Consider the following 27,099-nt stretch of genomic DNA (forward strand, 5'->3'; position numbering starts at 1 on the left):
TCTCTGGGCAGGAGTGGTATTGGCGGAAAGGGATACAGAAGGCTGAAGCTCCAGATGAAAAGCGTCTCCAAGTGAGAGCCGACTTGGAAACGCCAGTGCGACAGAACTTGAACAAGCGTGAGCATTTTGAGTAGCTCCTGTTTGAGAAAGATCTGGAGTGGAGAGGTGGCAACTTGGAGCCCCACTACAAGGCTTGGACCAGGCCACAAGGAGACGTCGGTGAGGGTTTCATTAAAGAGGAGCAAGGGTTTGGAGGAGCAGTCTGTTTGAAGTACTTCCATCAAAACCTTAGCCGCCCTACACACCACCATAGCAAAAGAGGCCCCCACCTCGGCAGTCACAGTAAGAGGGGAGACCCAGCCAGTGCCAGGTGAGGGGTCTAACGCACTGGCATCCGCCAGACTCTTATAAAAGGTGTCCTCAGTATCATTCAATGGTTGGCGATATTCTTCAGCATCACGGTACCCATCCTATTCATTCCAAGTACCAGGACTGTCAAAGACAAAAGACCCTGGTTCCGTACTGGAATGCATGGTTCCGGACAACAGAAGGCGCTGGAGGTCTCAATCTTGATGGTGGTGCTGCTCTGGATCCAAAACTGGATCTATGGGGCCGGACCGGCAACAGGAGTACCATTGGTGGGAATCTATTCGGGACCGCTCCTGATCCCAAGGGGTCTTAAGGCACTCCAGAGGGTTCAGGCTACCCTAAAATGAGGCTGCATGGCCTCACAGAACTCACTCAGTTGGTCACTCTGGCAAAAATCAGGGAAGCGCAGAGCCGATCCCAATTGGGGCTTAACTGAGGTGCAGGGCCGAAGACCTGGACGGATACGGAGAAGTTGAAGGCCTCTTCGACTTGTTGGATTTCTTTTTTTTGTGCAACTTTCCCGACTTTGACTGGGACGACAATTGCCTGGTGCAGCTCAGCAAGCGATCCTGGACCTTCCACGTGACTGGGATCTTGATCGTCACATGGTCATCCGAAGTCAGGGGACGAGGAGCTTGAGGGAGCGCTGCCTCTTCAGGAGCATGGAGAGGCAATCCTCGAAGGCGTTTCAGTCATGGTCTTTCTTGATTCACTAGAGACCAAAAGTGGGTCTATCACAGACATCTGTGACAGGCGCCATATGGTTTGAAACCAGTTGGTTTCTTGGGAGACATCCCTGTGACACCAGGAGTACAGAATTATTCTCAAGAGCAGTCAATAAAACAGAAAAAATCCAGTCAAAATGTGACTGCTGCAGAAAGAAAAAAGAAAAAAAACAAAGAAAAAAAAAAGCTGATGTCAGCGTGCCAAGGGGCACCTATATAGGTACCACGTACCTCACTTCTGGCGCAGACAACATGGAGCTGAACAACTACATACCAGCGCACAGGGGTACTGCATGAAAATTTCTGTATCCAGTCTGATGTCTGGGGATAATTCAAAGGTAAGGAATCTGAGGAAAGTAGTCTCTATCAGATCGTACCTGCAGTTCAGGGACATGGCACAAAGTAGTATTTAATAAGGAGAACAGTGTAAGCGGTCAGCAGCCTCTGAACAGCTGTGCAGTCTTAAAAGGAGCATACAAACGCAAGGACCTAGTTAAATTCTCATTGTAGCATAACACGAGAAGGAGGAGAAAACATGAGACTTTTCACGAAATGCATTAAATCAGGTAACTTAAACAACAAAGGTCAACTAGGCAAACAAACAATGTATTTACCTTCAGTAAAGCTCTGTCTGGTGGACACTGAAAGCCGATTCCTCAATTTTAGAATACCCACAGACAAGTCTGGATCCAGCAGCTTTTACAGCAGTGCACCCGTGCGTAGACTCTAGGAGGCACCAGGCAACACCGCATGAATGTCGTTTTGCCTCAGATGTGAGGGAATGCAGGCGCACTGAAGTGCCAACAAGAGGCCTATGAAACTTAGCTATAGGACTCACCAGTGAAGTCAAACACTGTTTAAACGAGTTTACCATCAAAACATCTGTAAGAAGCTCTTTGAAGGGCAGCAAAGCTCTGAAGTTGCATACTCAGGCTGCAATATCTATTAGCAGAACTGCTTTAGTATCTACCTTGAGAACCAAAGGTCAATCACTTCAGTAGTTTTGCAAATTATCACTGTAAATGAGGGACTATGTCTGCATGGGGCCCCAGCTGGGAGTCCAGTTCTGTCTTAGAAGTATCTGGCGCTTTTAGAATTTTATAAATCTACATACAGGTCATAATCATTATGATAAGGGGAGAGCTAATGGTCTGCCTACTCCTCATCATCATCATGCAGAACAGTTTCAAGGACCAAATCTGATCAAATAAGTCCTCCAGTCTGTAGGCAATGTAGTGGCACTATCTGGGAATTCTCACCACACCGGAATTTGCACTTGTGTGATCTCATAACATATTGACTGTGTTGTTTTGCTGAAAAAGTTTCCATATCCAACAATGGCAATGGAGTCAGATCTGGAACAGATTAGAAATAGGCTCTGAACTGGACAACTGAGGAGGAGTTGGATCCTTCAAGTGACAACTGCACAACTTCTCCCTCGAGCAGCAATGACAGAAGGGCAGTAATAACACTTAAGTCTATGATACAACCTGCCTTTCCACTTACCTCAGGACAGAGACCAGGTGCGGACCCAGGCCCAAGACTTGGAGTGAAATTGTGCTCAGTGACGTACAGTTTTGCCTTGTGCTCCATGATACCTTCCTGTGCAACAGGGAGCATTTGACACAGGATTTGAAGTCATGATGGGACCTTAAACATCACAGACAGATGTCAAGTAAGTCCATGACTGACATCAGTTTGATGCAGTTGTGGCATGGTATGAAGCTTGTGGTTTAGAAGTTTATAGTTGCGTACATTATCAGACATAAATAATTTTTTTGGCAGTAAGAAACCACAAAAGTACTGGAATGGCACACCGAATCCACGTTGAAGAATGTAGAAAAAAATTAACTTTAGTGTGCAGGGGTGATGCCTAAATATCGGTCCTTACAACAAAACACATTCACGTAAAACTCACTTAGAAACAATTGTTGTATTGTAGCAGAAAATTGGCTTACTACTGACTTAATCATTCAAGGTATTTTTACAAACGAAGACAGTAAGTTTTCTATCAAAAACCATTGTGGTTTGGTCCACTAAACACCAGTGCCAAAGCTTATAGAATATAATGTATTTTTATTATTGTACAAAACCATTGCCAGAGCATAAGATAAGATTAAGTCAGTAGTAAGACAATTTTCTGCTACAATACAACAATTGTTTCTAAGTGAGTTTCACATGAATATGTGTTTTGTTGTAATTGTACCCAGGTTCACATGAACATTCTGGGTTGCTCTTGTACTCTCCTTTTGTTAAATATCGATCCTTGCAATCATTTCTGGAGTCGGAGGAAGGCTGCCATAGAGTGTGATCAGTATACAAAACAGTGATGAATGGAAGGCTTAAGTTAATCTTAATCACTGGAAATCATTCGGGCAGCATCCCAATCTATTGCTATTTTGCACACCCTGCCACCACAGTTTGGACCTAGCTATATGCAAATCATTCTTGGCCCTACTCCAATCAGAACAGTCCAGCCTGAGCTGCCAAGCCAGGTCCTCCCTGATCTGAACCATAAGCTACCCAGGACCGGTTTCACCCTAGTTATGAGCCGGGTACAGCTTGGTTTCAGTGACAGTGTGCACGACCCACATCTGGGCATACCCATCCCACTTAGGCCAACACAATTAGAGTACAATTAGTGCTATTTTGCACACCCTGCCACCTCACTTTGGACCCAGATATATGCCATTCTTGCACTCAGGGGAATACAAAAGGTGAGGAATGTTAGAAGCGTTCATGAGAACCTCTGTGCCTAAAGCAAATATCAGCCTCTGATTTAAGGTTTCGGGAGAAGCTGGTGCACTGACAACTCTCAAGGGGCCTATGAAAAAATTATGTGAATAAAAGATATATCAAAGTATGTTAAGTGCTGTTTATTGACTTAACAGTTTATAGGGGCCAATAAAGATAGAAAAGAAGTTGTGCAACCATTCAGGACAAGCTCAGGACAAGGCTGTTTCAATGGTGCTGCTGAGCCATGAGGAAAGGAGATTTAACACTTTCCAAAACACGAGAAGGTGAGGCATTGAGAAATGATGGAGGCAACTGCAGGCATATTTAAGACAGAGGGTGGTGTGTTATTTTGACCACTACGTGGGTAAAATCTCCTCTACATAAGCCAGTCCCAAGAGCTATTTGCATGCCTGGGTGTGGACAAAAAAATAGCCCACATGGTATGAGCAGTGTTACCCAACACAGCTAAGGGAGAGGGAAGTTTCAACAGGTATCTCAGATTATGAGGTTGGCAAGTCCACAGCGCTCCTATAAAATTGTAAATACCCCTTCCACCACCAACATAATCATCATCTAATCAGGGCATAATGGGTCAGAGGTGGCCCAGAAGCTTGCACAAGAAAGGAGAGAAGGTACACAAACTGTATAGGAGAAAAAAAATGACTATGATTTACCTGCACAGAAATATTTTGCTTTCCTGCATCTGGGGCCTTATCAAGCCCATTCCTTTTCATATCGTTCTTTCGCTTGTTGTCTTTTTTTACATCATTTTTGTTCGTGGGTCCATTCAGTCCTTTTCCAAAATCCCTTCCATTTTTGCACAAGTCCCGTGAGGGAAAATTACGCCCTGGCTCACGATTCACCTCCCTAGGTTTAATGTTCTCCTTAAAGGTGACCATGGGCTTCTCTGATATTTCGCAGCTGGTACCCTGGGTTCGACCTGTGGATAGCACTGATTTAAGTCCTGCGCTGCTGTCAGTGGAAAAAGACTCCAAGGGGGAAGTTTCTCGAAGGACAATCGTGTCTTTCACCTCATTCGGCTCATCCATGTTCAACTCTGGGATATCAGTAACAAAATAAAGCTTTCCTCCATTGTTTTGACACTGAATTAACCTAAAGAAAGGAACACATACAAAGGTTAGTGGAAGCCTCAGAAAACCGGAGTGCATGGGAACAAACTGAGTAGAAGCACACAATCCCTGCTTCATCAAAGCAAATCACTGTCAAACTACAATGCAAAATTTACCTCCATAAGGTTGTCATTTGGTACTAAAACACAAAACTGCACAAAATAGTTCAACATCTTAATAAAGCCAATTTACACTCAACGCCCATGTCAGAAGACAACTATTAACTGTTTGTAGGAAGTTGGCTCTGTATGTGCTATTTCAAAGTAAGGAATAGCATGCACAGAGTCCAAGGGTTCCCCTTAGAGGTAAAATAGTGGTAAAAAGAGATAATACTAATGCTCTATTTTGTGGTAGTGTGGTCGAGCAGTAGGCTTATCCAAGGAGTAGGGTTAAGCATTTGTTGTACATACACATAGACAATAAATGAGGTACACACACTCAGAGACAAATCCAGCCAATAGGTTTTGTTATAGAAAAATATATTTTCTTAGTTTATTTTAAGAACCACAGGTTCAAATTTTACATGTAATAGCTCTATTGAAAGGTATTGCAGGTAAGTACTCTAGGAACTTTGAATCATTACTTTAGCATGTATACTTTTTACATAAAACACAATAAGCTGTTTTAAAAGTGGACACTTAGTGCAATTTTCACAGTTCCTGGGGGAGGTAAGTTAGTGTTAGTTTTCACAGGTAAGTAAGTCACTTACAGGTTTGAGTTTTTGGTCCAAGGTAGCCCACCGTTGGGGGTTCAGAGCAACCCCAAAGTTATCACACCAGCAGTTCAGGGCCGGTCAGGTGCAAAGGTCAAAGAGGTGCCCAAAACACATAGGCTATAATGGAGAGAAGGGGGTGCCCCGGTTCCAGTCTGCCAGCAGGTAAGTACCCGCGTCTTCGGAGGGCAGACCAGGGGGGTTTTGTAGGGCACCGGGGGGGACACAAAGTAGCACAGAAAGTACACCCTCAGCAGCGCGGGGGCGGCCGGGTGCAGTGTGCAAACACGCGTCGGGTTTCCTTCAGGTTTCAATGGGAGACCAAGGGGTCTCTTCAGCGATGCAGGCAGGCAAGGGGGGGGGGGGGGGCTCCTCGGGGTAGCCACCACCTGGGCAAGGGAGAGGGCCTCCTGGGGGTCACTCCTGCACAGAAGTTCCGTTTCTTTAGGGGCTGGGGGCTGCGGGTGCAGGGTCTTTTCCAGCCGTCGGGAAATGGAGTTCGGACAGTCGCGGTCAGGGGGAGCCTGGGGATTCCCTCTGCAGGCGTCGCTGTGGGGGCTCAGGGGGGACAACTTTGGTTACTCACAGTCGTAGAGTCGCCGGAGGGTCCTCCCTGAGTTGGTTGTTCTCCACCAGTCGAGTCGGGGTCGCCGGGTGCAGTGTTGCAAGTCTCACGCTTCTTGCGGGGAATTGCAGGGGTCTTTAAATCTGCTCCTTGTAACAAAGTTGCAGTTCTTTTGGAGCAGTGCCGCTGTCCTCTGGAGTTTCTTGTCTTTTTCGAAGCAGGGCAGTCCTCAGAAGATTCAGAGGTCGCTGGTCCCTTGGAAAGCGTCGCTGGAGCAGGTTTCTTTGGAAGGCAGGAGACAGGCCGGTAAGTCTGGGGCCAAGGCAGTTGGTGTCTTCTGTTCTTCCTCTGCAGGGGTTTGTCAGCTCGGCAGTCCTCCTTCTTGTAGTTGCAGGAATCTAGTTTCTAGGTTCAGGGAGAGCCCTTAAATACTAAATTTAAGGGCGTGTTTAGGTCTGGGGGGTTAGTAGCCAATGGCTACTAGCCCTGAGGGTGGGTACACCCTCTTTGTGCCTCCTCCCAAGGGGAGGGGGTCACATCCCTAATCCTATTGGGGGAATCCTCCATCTGCAAGATGGAGGATTTCTAAAAGTTAGAGTCACCTCAGCTCAGGACACCTTAGGGGCTGTCCTGACTGGCCAGTGACTCCTCCTTGTTATTCTCATTATTTTCTCCGGCCTTGCCGCCAAAAGTGGGGGCCGGGGGCGGGCAACTCCACTAGCTGGAGTGTCCTGCGGTGCTGTGACAAAGGGGTGAGCCTTTGAGGCTCACCGCCAGGTGTTACAGCTCCTGCCTGGGGGAGGTGTTAGCATCTCCACCCAGTGCAGGCTTTGTTACTGGCCTCAGAGTGACAAAGGCACTCTCCCCATGGGGCCAGCAACATGTCTATAGTGTGGCAGGCTGCTGGAACCAGTCGGCCTACACAGATAGTCGGTTAAGTTTCAGGGGGCACCTCTAAGGTGCCCTCTGTGGTGTATTTTACAATAAAATGTACACTGGCATCAGTGTGCATTTATTGTGCTGAGAAGTTTGATACCAAACTTCCCAGTTTTCAGTGTAGCCATTATGGTGCTGTGGAGTTCGTGTAAAACAGACTCCCAGACCATATACTCTTATGGCTACCCTGCACTTACAATGTCTAAGGTTTTGCTTAGACACTGTAGGGGCACAGTGCTCATGCACTGGTACCCTCACCTATGGTATAGTGCACCCTGCCTTAGGGCTGTAAGGCCTGCTAGAGGGGTGTCTTACCTATACTGCATAGGCAGTGAGAGGCTGGCATGGCACCCTGAGGGGAGTGCCATGTCGACTTACTCATTTTGTTCTCACTAGCACACACAAGCTGGTAAGCAGTGGGTCTGTGCTGAGTGAGGGGTCTCTTAGGGTGGCATAATACATGCTGCGGCCCTTAGAGACCTTCCCTGGCATCAGGGCCCTTGGTACCAGAGGTACCAGTTACAAGGGACTTATCTGGATGCCAGGGTGTGCCAATTGTGGAATCAAAAGTACAGGTTAGGGAAAGAACACTGGTGCTGGGGCCTGGTTAGCAGGCCTCAGCACACTTTCAATTCAAAACATAGCATCAGCAAAGGCAAAAAGTCAGGGGGTAACCATGCCAAGGAGGCATTTCCTTACACTGTTCATTGGTACCCTACAGCCAAGCATCCACCTTCCATGGATGCTGACATTGTAAGAGACTGGCATCACAATGTCCCTTGTACTAGCTGAAGTACTGTGCACTCAAGTGCCTAATCTTGCTTACAAAGAAGACCTGTTATTCATTTAGTGAGATAAAAGTATTCCTCAGTAAAACAGGGGCTTGGGGGGGAGGGGGGGGGGAGAGGGTGGGTCTAGGGTTTTCTGAAAATTTTACCTGGGTATAGGTCGTTAGATATTACCTGTTTTCTGAGTTGGATGGTTCGAAGTTCTTCTTGAGTAGTGGTGTACTGAAGATTTTCAGCTCAAGTGGGAAAGGCCATAGTTCCAAGCACTTGTTCAGTATGCTTCTAGCTACCTCATTTGAAAAGCTTAGGTAAAGAGTATCAATATTGGGAAGATGGTTCTAAAGGTGACAGTCAGCATGCATTGTTAATGTTAACTGCTTTTTCAGAGAGGGAATTGAAGGTTGTGAGAAATGGAACATGGGTAGTATTCATCTTTGTGGTGGTTCCATCACGTTCTTGAAGTAGTGTTAGCTGTTTGTCCTGTTTTTTATCTTTCCAATATGTGGAAGCAGGTCCAGAGAGATTGTTGCATGTAAGGTCTGTCCATTTTGGCATTTAGGATTATGAAACTGTGCTAGAATCTTGTGGAGGTCTCTTAATAGACTAGGATTAACAACTGTGCATGTGCAGCAGTGCGGTCTGTGTTTCTGATGGACATTTTGTGGCACATTAGGATTTTGCTTTCATACCTTGATTTCCTCCAATTACGCAGCAGGGTGTAGAACTGCGCTTCAATTTCTATTAACTTGTCATTAGACTACATGTTCTTCCTGAAGTTAAGGCTAGTTGTGGTCTGAGGTGGTATCAACGTCAATACAGTGCAGATTCAGTTGCTTGGGGTCTCTCGAGGTGGGAGTTCAAGGTAGTGGAAAAAACGGATCTCCTATGTCAAGTTTTCTTTCAAGACTCCATACAGATTGGTATATTGATCCTGAAAGCAACAATGTAGTTGTCACTGCACATGACAAGGGAACTGTCCGTCAATGAGTCGTGTCCTAGGAGGGCAAATATGATGTTCAGTTTGTGAACAGATACAATTTGGTGAAGGCTGAAGGCCTTGAGAACAGAACAGAGGACTGTGCTGGTAGTAAGTTCCTTTTTGTCAAACCAAATCTCCTGGTGTGTTGAGGTGGTTCAGTTCAGTCTGGGTCTAGTGAAGAGGTTCTTAATTTTTTTACTTCTGTGGACCCCCCAGCTAATCATTACTGGAATCAGGGGATCTCTGCTGTAGGAAGTTGGCTCTGTGTGCACTATTTCAAGGTAAGGAATAGTATGCACAGAGTCCAAGGCTTCCCCTTAGAGGTAAGATAGTGGCAAAAAGAGATAATACTAATGCTCTATTTTGTGGTAGTGTGGTCGAGCAGTAGGCTTATCAAAGGAGTAGTGTTAAGCATTTGTTGTACATACACACAGGCAATAAATGAGGAACACACACTCAGAGACAAATCCAGGCCAATAGGTTTTGTTATAGAAAAATATATTTTTTTAGTTTATTTTAAGAACCACAGGTTCAAATTCTACATGTAATACCTTGCATGAAAGGTATTGCAGGTAAGTACTTTAGGAACTTTGAATAATCACAATAGCATATATACTTTTCAAATAAAACACATATAGCTATTTTAAAACTAGACAGTGCAATTTTCACAGTTCCTAGGGGAGGTAAGTAATTGTTAGTTCTTGCAGGTAAGTAAACAACCTACGGGGTTCAAGTTTGGGTCCAAGGTAGCCCACCGTTGGGGGTTCAGAGCAACCCCAAAGTTACCACACCAGCAGCTAAGGGCTGGTCAGGTGCAGAGTTCAAAGTGGTGCCCAAAACGCATAGGCTTCAATGGAGAAGGGGGTGCCCCGGTTCCAGTCTGCCAGCAGGTAAGTACCGGCGTCTTCGGAGGGCAGACCAGGGGTGTTTTGTAGGGCACCAGGGGGGACACAAGTTAGCACAGAAAGTACACCCTCAGCAGCACGGGGGCGGCCGGGTGCAGTGTGCCAACACACGTCGGGTTTGTTGTTGAAATCAATGGGAGACCAAGGGGTCTCTTCAGCGATGCAGGCAGGCAACGGGGGTTGGGGGGGCTCCTCGGGGTAGCCACCACCTGGGCAAGAGAGAGGGCCTCCTGGGGGTCACTCCTGCACTGGAGTTCCGATCTTTCAGGTCCTGGGGGCTGCGGGTGCAGGGTCTTTTCCAGGGGTCGGGATCTGGGAGTCAGGCAGTCGTGGTCAGGGGGAGCCTCGGGATTCCCTCTGCAGGCGTCACTGTGGGGGCTCAGGAGGGGGGGGGGGCAACTCTGGTTACTCACAGCCTCGGAGTCGCCGGGGAGTCCTCCCTGAAGTGTTGTTTCCCCACAAGTCGAGCCGGGGGTGTCGGGTGCAGAGTAGCAAGTCTCACGCTTCTGGCGGGAAATGCAGTTGTCTTTAAGTTGCTTCTTTGGAAACAAAGTTGCAGTCTTTGGTGAACAGGGCCGCTGATCTCGGGAGTTTCTTGGTCCTTCTAGAGCAGGGCAGTCGTCTGAGCATTCAGAGGTCGCTGGTCCTGGGGAAAGCGTCGCTGGAGCAGTGTCTTTAGAAGTGGGGAGACAGGCCGGTAGAGCTGGGGCCAAAGCAGTTGGTGTCTCCGTCTTCTCTGCAGGGTTTTTCAGCTCAGCAGTCCTCTTCTTCTTAGGTTGCAGGAATCTGAGTTCCTAGGTTCAGGGGAGCCCTTAAAAACTAAATTTAAGGGCGTGTTTAGGTCTGGGGGGTTAGTAGCCAATGGCTAGTAGCCCAGAGGGTGGGTACACCCTCTTTGTGCCTCCTCCCAAGGGGAGGGGGTCACATTCCTATCCCTATTGGGGGAATCCTCCATCTGCAAGATGGAGGATTTCTAAAAGTTAGAGTCACCTCAGCTCAGGACACCTTAGGGGCTGTCCTGACTGGCCAGTGACGACCTCCTTGTTATTCTCATTATTTCCTCCGGCCTTGCCGCCAAAAGTGGGGCCGTGGCCGGAGGGGGCGGGCAACTCCACTAGCTGGAGTGCCCTGTGGTGCTGGAACAAAGGGGGTGAGCCTTTGAGGCTCACCGCCAGGTGTTACAGCTCCTGCCTGGGGGAGGTGATAGCATCTCCACCCAGTACAGGCTTTGTTACTAGCCACAGAGTGACAAAAGCACTCTCCCCATGTGGCCAGCAACATGTCTCTAGTGTGGCAGGCTGCTAAAACCAGTCAGCCTACACGGATAGTCGATTAAGGTTTCAGGGGGCACCTCTAAGGTGCCCTCTGGGGGGTATGTTACAATAAAATGTACACTGGCATCAGTGTGCATTTATTGTGCTAAGAAGTTTGATACCAAACTTCCCAGTTTTCAGTGTAGCCATTATGGGGCTGTGGAGTTCGTGCATGACAGACTCCCAGACCATATACTCTTATGGCTACCCTGCACTTACAATGTCTAAGGTTTTGCTTACACACTGTAGGGACACAGTGCTCATGCACTGTTGCCCTCACCTATGGTATAGTGCACCCTGCCTTAGGGCTGTAAGGCCTGCTGGAGGGGTGACTTATCTATGCCACAGGCAGTGTGAGGTTGGCATAGCACCCTGAGGGGAGTGCCATGTCGATTTACTCGTTTTGTCCTCACCAGCACACACAAGCTGGCAAGCAGTGTGTCTGTGCTGAGTGAGGGGTCCCTAGGGTGGCATAAGACATGCTGCAGCCCTTAGAGACCTTCCCTGGCATCAGGGCCCTTGGTACTAGGGGTACCAGTTACAAGGGACTTACCTGGGTGCCAGGGTTGTGCCAATTGTGGAAACAACTGTACATTTTAGGTGAAAGAACACTGGTGCTGGGGCCTGGTTAGCAGGGTCCCAGCAGACTTCTCAGTCAAGTCAGCATCAGTATCAGGCAAAAAGTGGGGGGTGTAGGCAGTTGGCTCTGTATGTGCTATTTCAAAGTAAGGAATAGCATGCACAGAGTCCAAGGGTTCCCCTTACAGGTAAAATAGTGGTAAAAATAGATAATACTAATGCTCTATTTTGTGGTAGTGTGGTCGAGCAGTAGGCTTATCCAAGGAGTAGTGTTAAGCATTTGTTGTACATACACAGACAATAAATGAGGTACACACACTCAGACAAATCCAGCCAATAGGTTTTGTTATAGAAAAATATCTTTTCTTAGTTTATTTTAAGAACCACAGGTTCAAATTTAACATGTAATATCTTGTTTGAAAGGTATTGCAGGTAAGTACATTAGGAACTTTGAATCATTTCAATTGCATGTATACTTTTCAAGTTATTGACAAATAGCTACTTTAAAAGTGGACACTTAGTGCAATTTTCACAGTTCCTGGGGGAGGTAAGTTTTTGTTAGTTTTACCAGGTAAGTAAGACACTTACAGGGTTCAGTTCTTGGTCCAAGGTAGCCCACCGTTGGGGGTTCAGAGCAACCCCAAAGTCACCACACCAGCAGCTCAGGGCCGGTCAGGTGCAGAGTTCAAAGTGGTGCCCAAAACGCATAGGCTAGAATGGAGAGAAGGGGGTGCCCCGGTTCCGGTCTGCTTGCAGGTAAGTACCCGCGTCTTCGGAGGGCAGACCAGGGGGGTTTTGTAGGGTACCGGGGGGGACACAAGCCCACACAGAAATTTCACCCTCAGCGGCGCGGGGGCGGCCGGGTGCAGTGTAGAGACAGGCGTCGGATTCGCAATGTTAGTCTATGAGAGATCTCGGGATCTCTTCAGCGCTGCAGGCAGGCAAGGGGGGGGTTCCTCGGGGAAACCTCCACTTGGGCAAGGGAGAGGGACTCCTGGGGGTCACTTCTCCAGTGAAAGTTCGGTCCTTCAGGTCCTGGGGGCTGCGGGTGCAGGGTCTCTCCCAGGCGTCGGGACTTAGGATTCAAAGAGTCGCGGTCAGGGGAAGCCTCGGGATTCCCTCTGCAGGCGGCGCTGTGGGGGCTCAGGGGGGACAGGTTTTGGTACTCACAGTCTTAGAGTAGTCCTGGGGTCCCTCCTGAGGTGTTGGTTCTCCACCAGCCGAGTCGGGGTCGCCGGGTGCAGTGTTGCAAGTCTCACGCTTCTTGCGGGGAGCTTGCAGGGTTCTTCCAAAGCTGCTGGAAACAAAGTTGCAGCCTTTCTTGGAGCAGGTCCGCTGTCCTCGGGAGTTTCTTGTCTTTTCGAAGCAGGGGCAGTCCTCAGAGGATGTCGAGGTCGCTGGTCCCTTTGGAAGGCGTCACTGGAGCAGGATCTTTGGAAGGCAGGAGACAGGCCGGTGAGTTTCTGGAGCCAAGGCAGTTGTCGTCTTCTGGTCTTCCTCTGCAGGGGTTTTCAGCTAGGCAGTCCTTCTTGTAGTTGCAGGAATCTAATTTTCTAGGGTTCAGGGTAGCCCTTAAATACTAAATTTAAGGGCGTGTTTAGGTCTGGGGGGTTAGTAGCCAATGGCTACTAGCCCTGAGGGTGGGTACACCCTCTTTGTGCCTCCTCCCAAGGGGAGGGGGTCACAATCCTAACCCTATTGGGGGAATCCTCCATCTGCAAGATGGAGGATTTCTAAAAGTCAGAGTCACCTCAGCTCAGGACACCTTAGGGGCTGTCCTGACTGGCCAGTGACTCCTCCTTGTTGCTTTCTTTGTTCCCTCCAGCCTTGCCGCCAAAAGTGGGGGCCGTGGCCGGAGGGGGCGGGCAACTCCACTAAGCTGGAGTGCCCTGCTGGGCTGTGACAAAGGGGTGAGCCTTTGAGGCTCACCGCCAGGTGTTACAGCTCCTGCCTGGGGGAGGTGTTAGCATCTCCACCCAGTGCAGGCTTTGTTACTGGCCTCAGAGTGACAAAGGCACTCTCCCCATGGGAGCAACATGTCTCTAGTGTGGCAGGCTGCTGGAACTAGTCAGCCTACACAGATAGTCGGTTAAGTTTCAGGGGGCACCTCTAAGGTGCCCTCTGGGGTGTATTTTGCAATAAAATGTACACTGGCATCAGTGTGCATTTATTGTGCTGAGAAGTTTGATACCAAACTTCCCAGTTTTCAGTGTAGCCATTATGGTGCTGTGGAGTTCGTGTTTGACAGACTCCCAGACCATATACTCTTATGGCTACCCTGCACTTACAATGTCTAAGGTTTTGTTTAGACACTGTAGGGGTACCATGCTCATGCACTGGTACCCTCACCTATGGTATAGTGCACCCTGCCTTAGGGCTGTAAGGCCTGCTAGAGGGGTGTCTTACCTATACTGCATAGGCAGTGAGAGGCTGGCATGGCACCCTGAGGGGAGTGCCATGTCGACTTACTCATTTTGTTCTCACTAGCACACACAGGCTTGTAAGCAGTGTGTCTGTGCTGAGTGAGGGGTCTCTAGGGTGGCATAAGACATGCTGCAGCCCTTAGAGACCTTTCTTGGCATCAGGGCCCTTGGTACTAGAAGTACCAGTTACAAGGGACTTATCTGAATGCCAGGGTGTGCCAATTGTGGATACAATGGTACATTTTAGGTGAAGGAACACTGGTGCTGGGGCCTGGTTAGCAGGGTCCCAGCACACTTCTCAGTCAAGTCAGCATCAGTATCAGGCAAAAAGTGGGGGGTAACTGCAACAGGGAGCCATTTCTTTACAGGGGGTAACTGCAACAAGGAGCCATTTCTTTACACAAGCCCCCCCCCCCCCCCAGCCCACAGGCCAGGAGACTCAGCCAAAGCTGGGAGAGTCTTCCTAGTCTGTCAGGCGAGGAAGAGTAGAGGAAATAGGCTGGTTTGTTGCAGGGCCTACTCTGCCTTACATCCTCCTGTTCAGGTCATTCCCTCTGGGGAACTGACCCACTTCCACAGTGATAGGACCTAGTCTGAATTGCCTCTTGTCTGTGCTTTTAATGTCTCCACCCATTCTCTCTATTTTGGGGTTAGAGGTATCCACCTCTGCTAATCTTATCTTAGCCAGGGTCACCCCTAGCTTACCCAAAGAGGTTACCCAGAGCTGGAGTAACCCCACCATGACCAACAGGGTCAGGGGGCCTAACTTGCTATTTGGCATGGGGTCTGACCACCATGCCAAGGACAGTGCAGCCATAAAGGCTAACACCCAGCAGAGGCCACTGACAGCTGTCAGTGCCAAGAACCACACCTTTAGCTCTTCACCTACAATGGAAGGGGCTAAGTTACAGGCTTCTTTGGGTTCAGGGTGCCTGTCTGCTGTATTAGAGTGGGGGGTTACCACATCTTGTAGTAAACACCCTTCTTCCACTCTTTCTTCTGTTAGCTGAGGAGCCACCCACTCAGGCTTAACAGTTGCCTGACTAGCCAGGACTTTTTGTGGGTCAGGTTGGACTTTACCAGTGCCACTTTTGGAGTTCTCCCCTACTGGAGCAGAATCTCCTTGGCTTTCTGGAACCTTGGTTAAAGGTTGTCCACCCTTCCTACACTGTTTTCTTTTCTTTTTCTTCTGGGGCCTACTTGCATTTACTGCAGAGGCAGGAACTCCAGAATCCTTGGGAGAGGACTGGCACTGGACCAGTTCCTCTCTTGGGCTCTGACTAACCTCTGGGTAGTCATTTCCAAGGAGACAATCAAGGGGGAGGTCTATACTGACTACCACCCTTCTCCAGCTAAAAGTCCCACCCACTTCTATGGGCACAAAAGCCACAGGCCTATCAGTGACCCTGTCTGGGCTAACTCTTACTCTGGCAGTCTCACCTGGGATCTACTGGTTTGAGAACACCAGCCTGTCGTGCACAATAGTGTGACTGGCACAAGTGTCTTAGGGCAGTGGCTGGGATTCCATTCACCAGTAGGTGGTGGAAGTGTCTACTTCCCTCTGGAATCTCCAACTCACCTGTTGGGCCCTTTTTCCAGTTGAAGGCTATGAAGACCTCCTCATCTGAGGAGTCATCCCCCAATGGTCACCCCTGGGATTTTGCTAGGGGGTTTGTTTTTGGGACAAGAAGTGTCCTTGGTGTGGTGCCCTGTCTGTCTACAGTTATGGCACCATGCCTTAGTGGCATCCCAGTTCTTACCCTGGTACCCACCTTTGTTTTGGGTTGTGTCTCGGGGCCCACCCTCCTGGTCTGGTTTTTGGGGGCCTACAGAGGACTCTTTTTCTTTATTTCTAGTGTCACCTACTTTCTCCTGGGAAGGCTTTGTAACCCCTTTCTTTTGGTCACCCCCAGTGGAAGTTTTGGTTACCCTAGTCTTCACCCAGTGGTCTGCCTTCTTTCCCAATTCATGGGGAGAAATTGGACCTAGGTCTACCAGATACTGATGCAACTTTTCATTGAAGCAGTTACTTAAAATGTGTTCTTTCATAAACAAATTATAAAGCCCAACATAGTCATGCACTTCATTTCCAGTTACTCAACCATCCAGTGTTTTCACTGAGTAGTCTACAAAATCAACCCAGGTCTGGCTTGAGGATTTTTGAGCCCCCCTGAATCTAATTCTATACTCCTCAGTGGAGAATCCAAAGCCCTCAATCAGGGTTCCCTTCATGAGGTCATAAGATTCTGCATCTTTTCCAGAGAGTGTGAGGAGTCTATCCCTACACTTTCCAGTGAACATTTCCCAAAGGAGAGCACCCCAGTGAGATTTGCTTACTTTTCTAGTTACACAAGCCCTCTCAAAAGCTGTGAACCATTTGGTGATGTCATCACCATCTTCATATTTAGTTACAATCCCTTTAGGGATTTTCAACATGTCAGGAGAATCTCTGACCCTAGTTATGTTGCTGCCACCATTGATGGGTCCTAGGCCCATCTCTTTTCTTTCCCTTTCTATGGTTAGGATCTGTCTTTCCAGAGCCAATCTCTTGGCCATCCTGGCTAATTGGATGTCCTCTTCACTGGAGTTATCCTCAGTGATTTCAGAGATGTTGGTCTCTCCTGTGAGGGAAACAGCATCTCTGACTATTATGTTTGGAGTCAGGGCTTGAGCAGCCCTGTTCTCCCTCAGTAGGACTGGAGGGGGGGAATTGCCCTCCAAGTCACTATCTTCATCCTCTGTGTTGCCATCCTCAGAGGGGTTGGCTCTTTCAAACTCTGCCAAAAGCTCCTGGAGCTGTAGTTTGGAAGGTCTGGGGCCCATTGTTATTTTCTTTATTTTACAGAGTGACCTTAGCTCCCTCAACTTAAGATGGAGGTAAGGGGTGGTGTCGAGTTCCACCACATTCATCTCTGTACTAGACATTATGCTTCTAAAAGTTGGAATACTTTTTAAGAATCTAAAACTAGTTCTAGGTTCTAATTCAAACTTTCACAAACTTTTAAACTCTAAAAGAAATGCTAAACAGGATCTAACACAAGGCCCTAGCAGGTCTTTTAAGAATTTAGAAAAATAGTTCAAATTGCAAAAATCAATTTCGAATGACAATTTTTGGAATTTGTCGTGTGATCAGGTATTGGCTGAGTAGTCCAGCAAATGCAAAGTCTTGTACCCCACCACTGATCCACCAATGTAGGGAGTTGGCTCTGTATGCACTATTTCAAAGTAAGGAATAGTATGCACAGAGTCCAAGGGTTCCCCTTAGAGGTAAGATAGTGGCAAAAAGAGATAATACTAATGCTCTATTTTGTGGTAGTGTGGTCGAGCAGTAGGTTTATCAAAGGAGTAGTGTTAAGCATTTGTTGTACATACACACAGGCAATAAATGAGGAACACACACTCCGAGACAAATCCAGGCCAATAGGTTTTTGTATAGAAAAATATCTTTTCTTAGTTTATTTTAAGAACCACAGGTTCAAATTCTACATGTAATATCTCATTTGAAAGGTATTGCAGGTAAGTACTTTAGGAACTTTGAATAATCACAATAGCATATATACTTTTTACATAAAACACAATAAGCGGTTATAAAAGTGGACACAGTGCAATTTTCACAGTTCCTGGGGGAGGTAAAGTATGGTTAGTTCTTGCAGGTAAGTAAACCACCTACGGGGTTCAAATTGGGGTCCAAGGTAGCCCACCGTTGGGGGTTCAGAGCAACCCCAAAGTCACCACACCAGCAGCTCAGGGCCGGTCAGGTGCAGAGTTCAAAATGGTGCCCAAAACGCATAGGCTTCAATGGAGAGAAGGGGGTGCCCCGGTTCCAGTCTGCCAGCAGGTAAGTACCCGTGTCTTCGGAGGGCTGACCAGGGGGGTTTTGTAGGGCACCAGGGGGGGGGACACAAGTCCACACAGAAAGTACACCCTCAGCAGTGCGGGGGCGGCCGGGTGCAGTGTGCAAACAAGCGTCAGGTTCTCAATAGGATTCAATGGGAGACCAAGTGGTCTCTTCAGCGGTGCAGGCAGGCAAGGGAGGGGCTCCTCGGTGTAGCCACCACCTGGGCAAGTGAGAGGGCCTCCTGTGGGTCACTCCTGCACTGAAGTTCCGATCCTTCAGGGGCTGGGGGCTGCGGGTGCAGGGTCTTTTCCAGCCGTCGGGATTTTAGAGTCAGGCAGTCGCGGTCAGGGGGAGCCTCGGGATTCCCTCTGCAGGCGTCGCTGTGGGGGCTCAGGGGGGACAACTTTGGTTACTCACAGTCCCTGAGGTGTTGTTTCTCCACCAGTCGAGTCGGGGTCGCCGGGTGCAGTGTTGCAAGTCTCACGCTTCTTGCAGGGATTGCAGGGGTCTTCAAATCTGCTCCTTTGTAACAAAGTTGCAGTCTTTTTGGAGCAGGTCCGCTGTCCTTGGGAGTTTCTTGTTCCTCTTGAAGCAGGGCAGTCCTCTGAGGATTCAGAGGTCGCTGGTCCTTGAGAAAGCGTCGCTGGAGCAGGTTTCTTTAGAAGGCAGGAGACAGGCCGGTAGGACTGGGGCCAAAGCAGTTGGTGTCTTCTTTCTTCTTCTGCAGGGGTTTTCAGCTCAGCAGTCTTCTTCTTCGGTAAGTTGCAGGAATCTAAATTCTTAGGTTCAGGGGAGCCCTTAAATACTAAATTTAAGGGCGTGTTTAGGTCTGGGGGGTTAGTAGCCAATGGCTACTAGCCCTGAGGGTGGGTACACCCTCTTTGTGCCTCCTCCCAAGGGGAGGGGGTCACATTCCCATCCCTATTGGGGGAATCCTCCATCTGCAAGATGGAGGATTTCTAAAAGTCAGAGTCACCTCAGCTCAGGACACCTTAGGGGCTGTCCTGACTGGCCAGTGACTCCTCCTTGTTTTTCTCATTATCTCTCCTGGACTTGCCACCAAAAGTGGGGGCTGTGTCCAGGGGGCGGGCAACTCCACTAGCTGGAGTGCCCTGGGGCATTGTAACACGAAGCTTGAGTCTTTGAAGCTCACTGCTAGGTGTTACAGTTCCTGCAGGGGGGAGGTGTGAAGCACCTCCACCCAGAGCAGGCTTTGTTTCTGTCCTCAGAGAGCACAAAGGCTCTCACCGCATGGGATCAGAAACTCGTCTCTCAGCAGCAGGCTGGCAGAGACCAGTCAGCCCTGCACTGAACAATTGGGTAAAATACAGGGGGTATCTCTAAGATGCCCTCTGTGTGCATTTTTTAATAAATCCAACACTGGCATCAGTGTGGGTTTATTATGCTGAGAAGTTTGATACTAAACTTCCCAGTATTCAGTGTAGCCATTATGGAGCTGTGGAGTTCGTTTTTGACAGACTCCCAGACCATATACTCTTATGGCTACCCTGCACTTACAATGTCTAAGGTTTTTCTAAGACACTGTAGGGGCATAGTGCTCATGCACCTATGCCCTCACCTGTGGTATAGTGCACCCTGCCTTAGGGCTGTAAGGCCTGTTAGAGGGGTGACTTACCTATGCCATAGGCAGTGTGAGGTTGGCATGGCACCCCGAGGGGAGTGCCATGTCGACTTAGTCATTTTCTCCCCACCAGCACACACAAGCTGGCAAGCAGTGTGTCTGTGCTGAGTGAGGGGTCCCTAGGGTGGCATAAGACATGCTGCAGCCCTTAGAGACCTTCCCTGGCATCAGGGCCCTTGGTACCAGGGGTACCAGTTACAAGGGACTTACCTGGGTGCCAGGGTTGTGCCAATTGTGGAGACAATGGTACATTTTAGGTGAAAGAACACTGGTGCTGGGGCCTGGTTAGCAGGGTCCCAGCACACTTCTCAGTCAAGTCAGCATCAGTATCAGGCAAAAAGTGGGGGGTAACTGCAACAGGGAGACATTTCTTTACAAACACTGATGTCAGTGTACATTTTTTTGTAACATACACCCCAGAGGGCAACTTAGAGGTGCCACCTGAAACCTTAACCGACTATCCGTGTAGGCTGACTAGTTCTAGCAGCCTGCCACACCAGACATGTTGCTGGCCACATGGGGAGAGTGCCTTTGTCACTCTGTGGCTAGATACAAAGCCTGTACTGGGTGGAGGTGCTTCACACCTCCCCTTGCAGGAACTGTAACACCTGGCGGTGAGCCTCAAAGGCTCACCCCCTTTGTTACAGCACCACAGGGCACTCCAGCTAGTGGAGTTGCCGCCTCCTCCAGCCACGGGCCCACTTTTGGCAGCAAGGACGGAGGAGATAATGAGAAAAACAAGGAGTCGTCATTGGCCAGTCAGGACAGCCCCTTAGGTGTCCTGAGCTGAGGTGACTGACTTTTAGAAATCCTCCATCTTGCAGATGGAGGATTCCCCCAATAGGGATAGGAATGTGCCCACCTCCCCTCGGGAGGAGGCACAAAGAGGGTGTACCCACCCTCAGGGCTAGTAGCCATTGGCTACTAACCCCCCAGACCTAAACACGCCCCTAAATTCAGTATCTAGGGGCTTCCCAGAACCTAGGAACTCAGATTCTTGCAACCTAAGAAGAAGAGGACTGCTGAACTGAAAACCTGCAGAGAAGACGGAGACACCAACTGCTTTGGCCCCAGCTCTACCGGCCTGTCTCCCCACTTCTAACGACACTGCTCCAGCGACGCGTTTCCAGGGTCCAGCAACCTCTGAAACCTCAGAGGACTACCCTGCATCTAGAAGGACCAAGAACTCCCGAGGACAGCGGCTCTGTTCACCAAGGACTGCAACTTTGCAACAAAGGAGCAACTTTGAAACAAAACACGTTTCCCGCCGGAAGCGTGAGACTTTGCACTCTGCACCCGACGCCCCCGGCTCGACTTGTGGACAACAAACATCACAGGGAGGACTCCCCGGCGACTACGAGACCGTGAGTAGCCAGAGTTGACCCCCCCGAACCCCCACAGCGACGCCTGCAGAGGGAATCCCGAGGCTCCCCCTGACCGCAACTGCCTGCTTCAAAGACCCGACGCTTGGTAAAGACACTGCACCCGCAGCCCCAGGACCTGAAGGATCCGACCTCCAGTGCAGGAGCGACCCCCAGGTGGCCCTCTCTCTTGCCCAGGCGGTGGCTACCCCGAGGAGCACCCCCCAACCCCCCCCTTGCCTGCATCGCTGAAGAGACCCCTTGGTCTCCCATTGATTTCTAGGCAAACCCGACGCTTGTTTGCACACTGCACCCGGCCGCCCTCGTGCCGCTGAGGGTGTACTTTCTGTGCTGACTGGTGTCCCCCCCGGTGCCCTACAAAACTCCCCTGGTCTAGGCCCTCCGAAGACGCGGGTACTTACCTGCTGGCAGACTGGAACCGGGGCACCCCCTTCTCCATTGAAGCCTATGCGTTTTGGGCACCACTTTGACCTCTGCACCTGACCGGCCCTGAGCTGCTGGTGTGGTGACCTTGGGGTTGCTCTGAACCCCCAACGGTGGACTACCTTGGACCCAAACTTGAACCCCGTAGGTGGTTTACTTACCTGCAAAAACTAACAAACACCTCCCGCAGGAACTGTTGAAAATTGCACTGTGTCTAGTTTTAAAATAGCTATAAGTCATTTATGTGAAAACTGTATATGCTATTTTGCTAATTCAAAGTTCCTAAAGTACCTACCTGAAATACCTTTAATTTGAAGTATTACTTGTAAATCTTGAACCTGTGGTTCTTAAAATAAACTAAGAAAATGAAAATGTCACTTACCCAGTGTACATCTGTTCGTGGCATCAGTCGCTGAGATTCACATGGTATGCATGAGCTCGCCATCTGGTGTTGGGTCGGAGTGTTACAAGTTGTTTTTCTTCGAAGAAGTGTTTTCGAGTCACGGGGCCGAGTGACTCCACCTTCTGTGCTCATTGCGCATGGGCGTCGACTCCATCTTCGATTGTTTTCCCCGCAGAGGGTGAGGTAGGAGTTGTACTATAGTAATAGTGCCCGCGCAATGAAAAATGTAAGTATGTATCTATTAAAGGATTAAGTAATATATATACAAATGTACAAAATTGAAGGTAACTTCTGAACTGCTATAGGCTTCCGGGGAGGTGGGTGGGTCCATGTGAATCTCAGCGACTGATGCCACGAACAGATGTACACTGGGTAAGTGACATTTTCAGTTCGATGGCATCTGTCGCTGTAGATACACATGGTATGCATAGACTAGTAAGCAGTTAGTTCCCCATAAGCGGTGGTTTAGCCTGTAGGAGTAGAAGTTGTCTGAAATAGAGTTCTTAATACAGCTTGACCTACTGTAGCTTGTTGTGCGGATAGCACATCTATACAGTAGTGTTTGGTGAATGTGTGAGGCGTAGACCAAGTGGCTGCCTTACATATTTCTTGCATTGGGATGTTTCCTAAAAAGGCCATTGAAGCACCTTTTTTCCTTGTTGAATGTGCCCTGGGAGTAATGGGCAGTTGTCTTTTTGCTTTAAGGTAGCAGATTTGGATGCATTTAACTATCCATCTGGCTATACCTTGTTTTGATATTGGGTTACCTGCATGAGGTTTTTGGAATGCAATAAATAGCTGTTTAGTTTTTCTGATGTTCTTCGTTCTGTCAATGTAGTACATTAATGCTCTTTTGACATCTAATGTATGTAGTGCTCTTTCAGCCACAGAATCTGGCTGTGGGAAGAATACTGGTAGTTCTACCGTTTGATTTAAATGGAATGGAGAAATAACTTTTGGTAAAAATTTTGGATTAGGTCGTAGGACGACCTTATTTTTATGTATTTGTATAAAAGGCTCTTGTGTTGTGAACGCTTGAATTTCACTTACTCTTCTTAGAGATGTAATGGCGATGAGAAAGGCAACTTTCCAGGTGAGGAATTGTATTCCGCAAGAGTGCATGGGTTCGAAAGGTGGGCCCATGAGTCTTGTTAGAACCACGTTTAGGTTCCATGAAGGAACAGGTGGTGTTCTTGGTGGTATAATTCTTTTAAGCCCTTCTATGAATGCTTTGATAACTGGTATCCTATACAAGGAAGTTGAATATGTAGTTTGCAGGTATGCAGATATTGCTGCAAGATGTATTTTAATAGAAGAGAAGGCTAGCTTTGCTTTTTGTAAATGGAGCAAGTAATTTACTATATGTTTTGGAGTTGCCTCTAGTGGTTGTATCTGATTATGATGGCAGTACCAAACAAATCTTTTCCACTTACTTGCGTAGCAGTGTCTAGTGGATGGCCTTCTGGCCTGCTTTATGACTTCCATACACTCTTGGCTAAGTTGTAAGTGTCCGAATTCTAGGATTTCAGGAGCCAGATTGCTAGATTCAGCGATGCTGGGTCCGGGTGTCTGATCTGTTGGTTGTGTTGCGTTAACAGATCTGGTTTGTTGGGCAGTTTGATGTGTGGTACTACAGACAGATCTAGCAGTGTTGTGTACCAGGGTTGTCTTGCCCACGTTGGTGCTATTAAAATGAGTTTGAGTTTGTTTTGACTCAATTTGTTTACTAGGTAAGGAAGGAGAGGGAGAGGAGGAAAAGCGTAAGCAAATATTCCTGACCAGTTCATCCATAGGGCATTGCCTTGGGATTGCTTGTGTGGGTATCTGGACGCGAAGTTTTGGCATTTTGCGTTCTCTTTTGTTGCAAATAAGTCTATTTGTGGTGTTCCCCAGAGTGTGAAGTAGGTGTTCAGAATTTGTGGGTGGATTTCCCATTCGTGGACTTGCTGGTGATCTCGAGAGAGATTGTCTGCCAGCTGATTCTGGATCCCCGGAATAAACTGTGCTATTAGACCAATTTGATGGTGGATTGCCCACTTCCATATTTGTTGAGCTAACAAGCTTAACTGCGTTGAATGTGTTCCTCCTTGTTTGTTTAGATAATACATCGTTGTCATGTTGTCTGTTTTGACAAGGATGTATTTGTGGGTTATGATTGGTTGGAAAGCTTTTAGTGCTTGAAAAACTGCTAATAATTCTAGATGATTTATATGCAGTTTTGTTTGATGTATGTTCCATTGTCCTCTTATGTTGTGTTGATTGAGATGTGCTCCCCACCCTGTCATGGAAGCATCTGTTGTTATTACGTACTGTGGCACTGGGTCTTTGAAAGGCCGCCCTATGTTTAAATTTATACTGTTCCACCATAGAAGCGATAGGTAAGTTTGGCGGTCTAGCAACACCAGATCTAGAAGGTGACCCTGTGCTTGAGACCACTGTGAGGCTAGGCACTGTTGTAAGGGCCTCATGTGCAGTCTTGCGTTTGGGACAATGGGTATGCATGAGGACATCATGCCTAGGAGCTGTAGTATTGTTCTTGCTTGTATTGTTTGGTTTGGAGACATGTGTTGAATGACCCTGTTGAAATTGTGGATCCTTTGTGGAGTTGGCGTTGCTACTCCTTTTGTCGTGTCTATTATGGCTCCTAGATATTGCTGTACTTTGCTTGGCAGAATGTTTGATTTTGCAAAGTTGACGGTAAACCCTAGATTGTAGAGGGTTTGTATGACTTGATTTGTGTGGTTTGAGCATTGTGTGAGCGAACTGGTTTTGATTAGCCAGTCGTCCAGATACGGGAACACATGTATTTGCTGCCTTCTGATGTGTGCAGCGACTACTGCTAGGCATTTTGTGAATACTCTTGGAGCGGTTGTTAAACCAAAAGGCAATACTTTGAATTGGTAATGTATTCCTTTGAATACAAACCTTAGATATTTCCTGTGTGATTGATGTATTGGTATATGGAAATATGCGTCCTTGAGGTCTAGGGTTGTCATGTAGTCGTGTTTTCTGAGCAATGGTAACACTTCTTGTAGTGTGACCATGTGAAAGTGGTCTGATTTGATGAATGTGTTTACTACCCTGAGGTCTAGAATTGGTCTCAGTGTTTCGTCCTTTTTTGGTATCAAGAAGTACAGTGAATAAACTCCTGTGTTTATTTGTGTGCTTGGTACTAATTCTATTGCATTTTTTTGCAGTAGTGCTTGAACTTCTATCTCTAGAAGCTGTGAATGGTATTTTGATAAATTTTGTGATTTTGGTGGTATGTCTGGAGGGAATTGCATGAATTCTATGCAATAACCATGTTGGATAATTGCTAGGACCCATGTGTCTGTAGTTATTTTGTCCCATGCTTCGTAATATTGATGTATCCTCCCCCCCACTGGTGTTGTGTGGAAGGGGTGAGTGACGTGTGAGTCACTGCTTGTTGGTAGTGGTTTTGGGGCTTTGAAATCTTCCTCTATTCCTAGGAAATTGCCCCCCTCTATACTGGCCCCGAAAACCTCCCCTGTACTGTCCCTGGTAGGTGGGCGGTGCGGACTGTGAGGTGCTAGCTTGTGTGGCCTGACCCCGAAACCCTCCTCTAAAAGGTGTTTTGCGGAAGGTGTTATAAGATCCTCTGCTCTGCGGGGAGTAGAGTGCGCCCATGGCCTTGGCAGTGTCAGTGTCCTTCTTGAGCTTTTCTATGGCTGTGTCGACCTCCGGCCCGAACAGAAGTTTCTCGTTTACTGGCATGTTAAGCACTGCCTGCTGAATTTCTGGCTTGAATCCAGACGTTCTGAGCCATGCGTGCCTACGGATGGTAACCGACGTATTAATGGTTCTTGCGGCCGTGTCTGCTGCATCCATGGAGGAGCGTATTTGATTGTTGGAAATGTTTTGACCCTCCTCAACAACCTGTTTTGCTCTTTTTTGCAGATCTTTTGGGAGATGTTCAATGAGATGCTGCATCTCATCCCAGTGGGCTCTGTCGTATCGCGCTAGCAGCGCTTGTGAATTTGCGATGCGCCACTGGTTTGCTGCTTGGACAGCAACCCTCTTCCCGGCTGCATCGAACTTCCTACTTTCTTTATCTGGGGGAGGTGCATCCCCAGAAGTGTGTGAGTTTGCCCGTTTTCTGGCAGCCCCTACCACCACAGAGTCTGGTGGCAGCTGAGAGGTGATGAATACGGGGTCCGTAGGAGGCGCCTTATACTTTTTGTCCACCCTAGGCGTCACTGCCCTACTTTTAACTGGCTCCTTGAAAATGTCCTTTGCATGGCGTAGCATGCCTGGGAGCATCGGCAGGCTTTGGTAGGAGCTGTGGGTTGAGGAGAGGGTGTTAAATAAAAAATCATCCTCTACTTGTTCCGAGTGTAGTTCCACATTATGGAATAGTGCTGCTCTAGCCACCACTTGTGAGTAGGCTGTGCTGTCTTCCGGTGGTGATGGCCTAGTTGGGTATGTGTCTGGGCTGTTATCAGACACTGGTGCGTCGTACAAGTCCCACGCATCCTGATCTTGGTCATCGTGGCTCATGGCGGTGTGAGCTGGCGAATGTGACGGGGTGTAAGTTGGCGAAGCCGGAGTTACAGGTGGAGGCGAGGGAGGAGGTGTTACCTTTTGTGCTGTTTGTTGCTGAGGAGTAAACTGAAGCGTTCTCTTTCGTTTGACAGGTGGAAGGGTACTGATCTTCCCAGTCCCCTGCTGAATAAAGATACGCTTTTGCGTGTGATCCACGTCAGTGGATTGCAGTTCTTGTTCAAATCTATGTTTCTTCATTTGAGAAGACATAGAATGCTCTTCAGTGTAGGAGCCAGAAACAGGGTCTGATGTCGCTTTTTTCGGCTCCGAAAACCCTGTCGATTGTTTTTTCGGCTCCGAGGTAACCTTCCTCTTTTTCTGTGCCGAAAATTCTGGGCCTCTATGGTCTTCGGCGCCACTGTCTCGGCGTCGATCCGTGTCGACACCGAACTCTCGGTGTCGATGCTTCTGTTTAGCACTCTCTCGGTCTCGAGGAGGCTGCGTGCCGGTGTCTCGACCGGAGTCGGACGATCTCGACACTGAATGGGCCTTTTTCGGTGCCGATTGTTGGTCACCGAGAATTTGGGTGGAGCCATGGCCGGTTGGCAGTGGCGTCCCCTGGGCCTTCTTTCCTTTTTTAAGGTTTGATCTCGACGTCTTACTCACAGTTCTTGTAGAGTGTAGCTCGTCGGAGTCTGAATCCTGGATGGAAAAGGATTCCTCCTGTTCCTCTTCTGTCTCGAACTGT

At 48.3% G+C, this 27,099-nt stretch overlaps 1 protein-coding gene across 6 annotated transcripts in view; it reads right to left on the reverse strand.

Moving 5' to 3' along the window:
* SMG7 (SMG7 nonsense mediated mRNA decay factor) overlaps positions 1–27,099 on the reverse strand; it is a 468,256-nt gene that overhangs the window by 175,263 nt on the left and 265,894 nt on the right. For all 6 annotated transcript variants that reach the window (XM_069232041.1, XM_069232046.1, XM_069232045.1 and 3 more), the window contains one exon: positions 4,505–4,943. In XM_069232041.1, coding sequence (XP_069088142.1) covers positions 4,505–4,943 — 439 coding nt within the window. The remainder of the gene's footprint in view (positions 1–4,504; positions 4,944–27,099) is intronic.

Source organism: Pleurodeles waltl, chromosome 4_2, assembly GCF_031143425.1.
Source record: "Pleurodeles waltl isolate 20211129_DDA chromosome 4_2, aPleWal1.hap1.20221129, whole genome shotgun sequence".
In the NCBI taxonomy this organism is placed as follows: Eukaryota; Metazoa; Chordata; class Amphibia; order Caudata; family Salamandridae; genus Pleurodeles; species Pleurodeles waltl.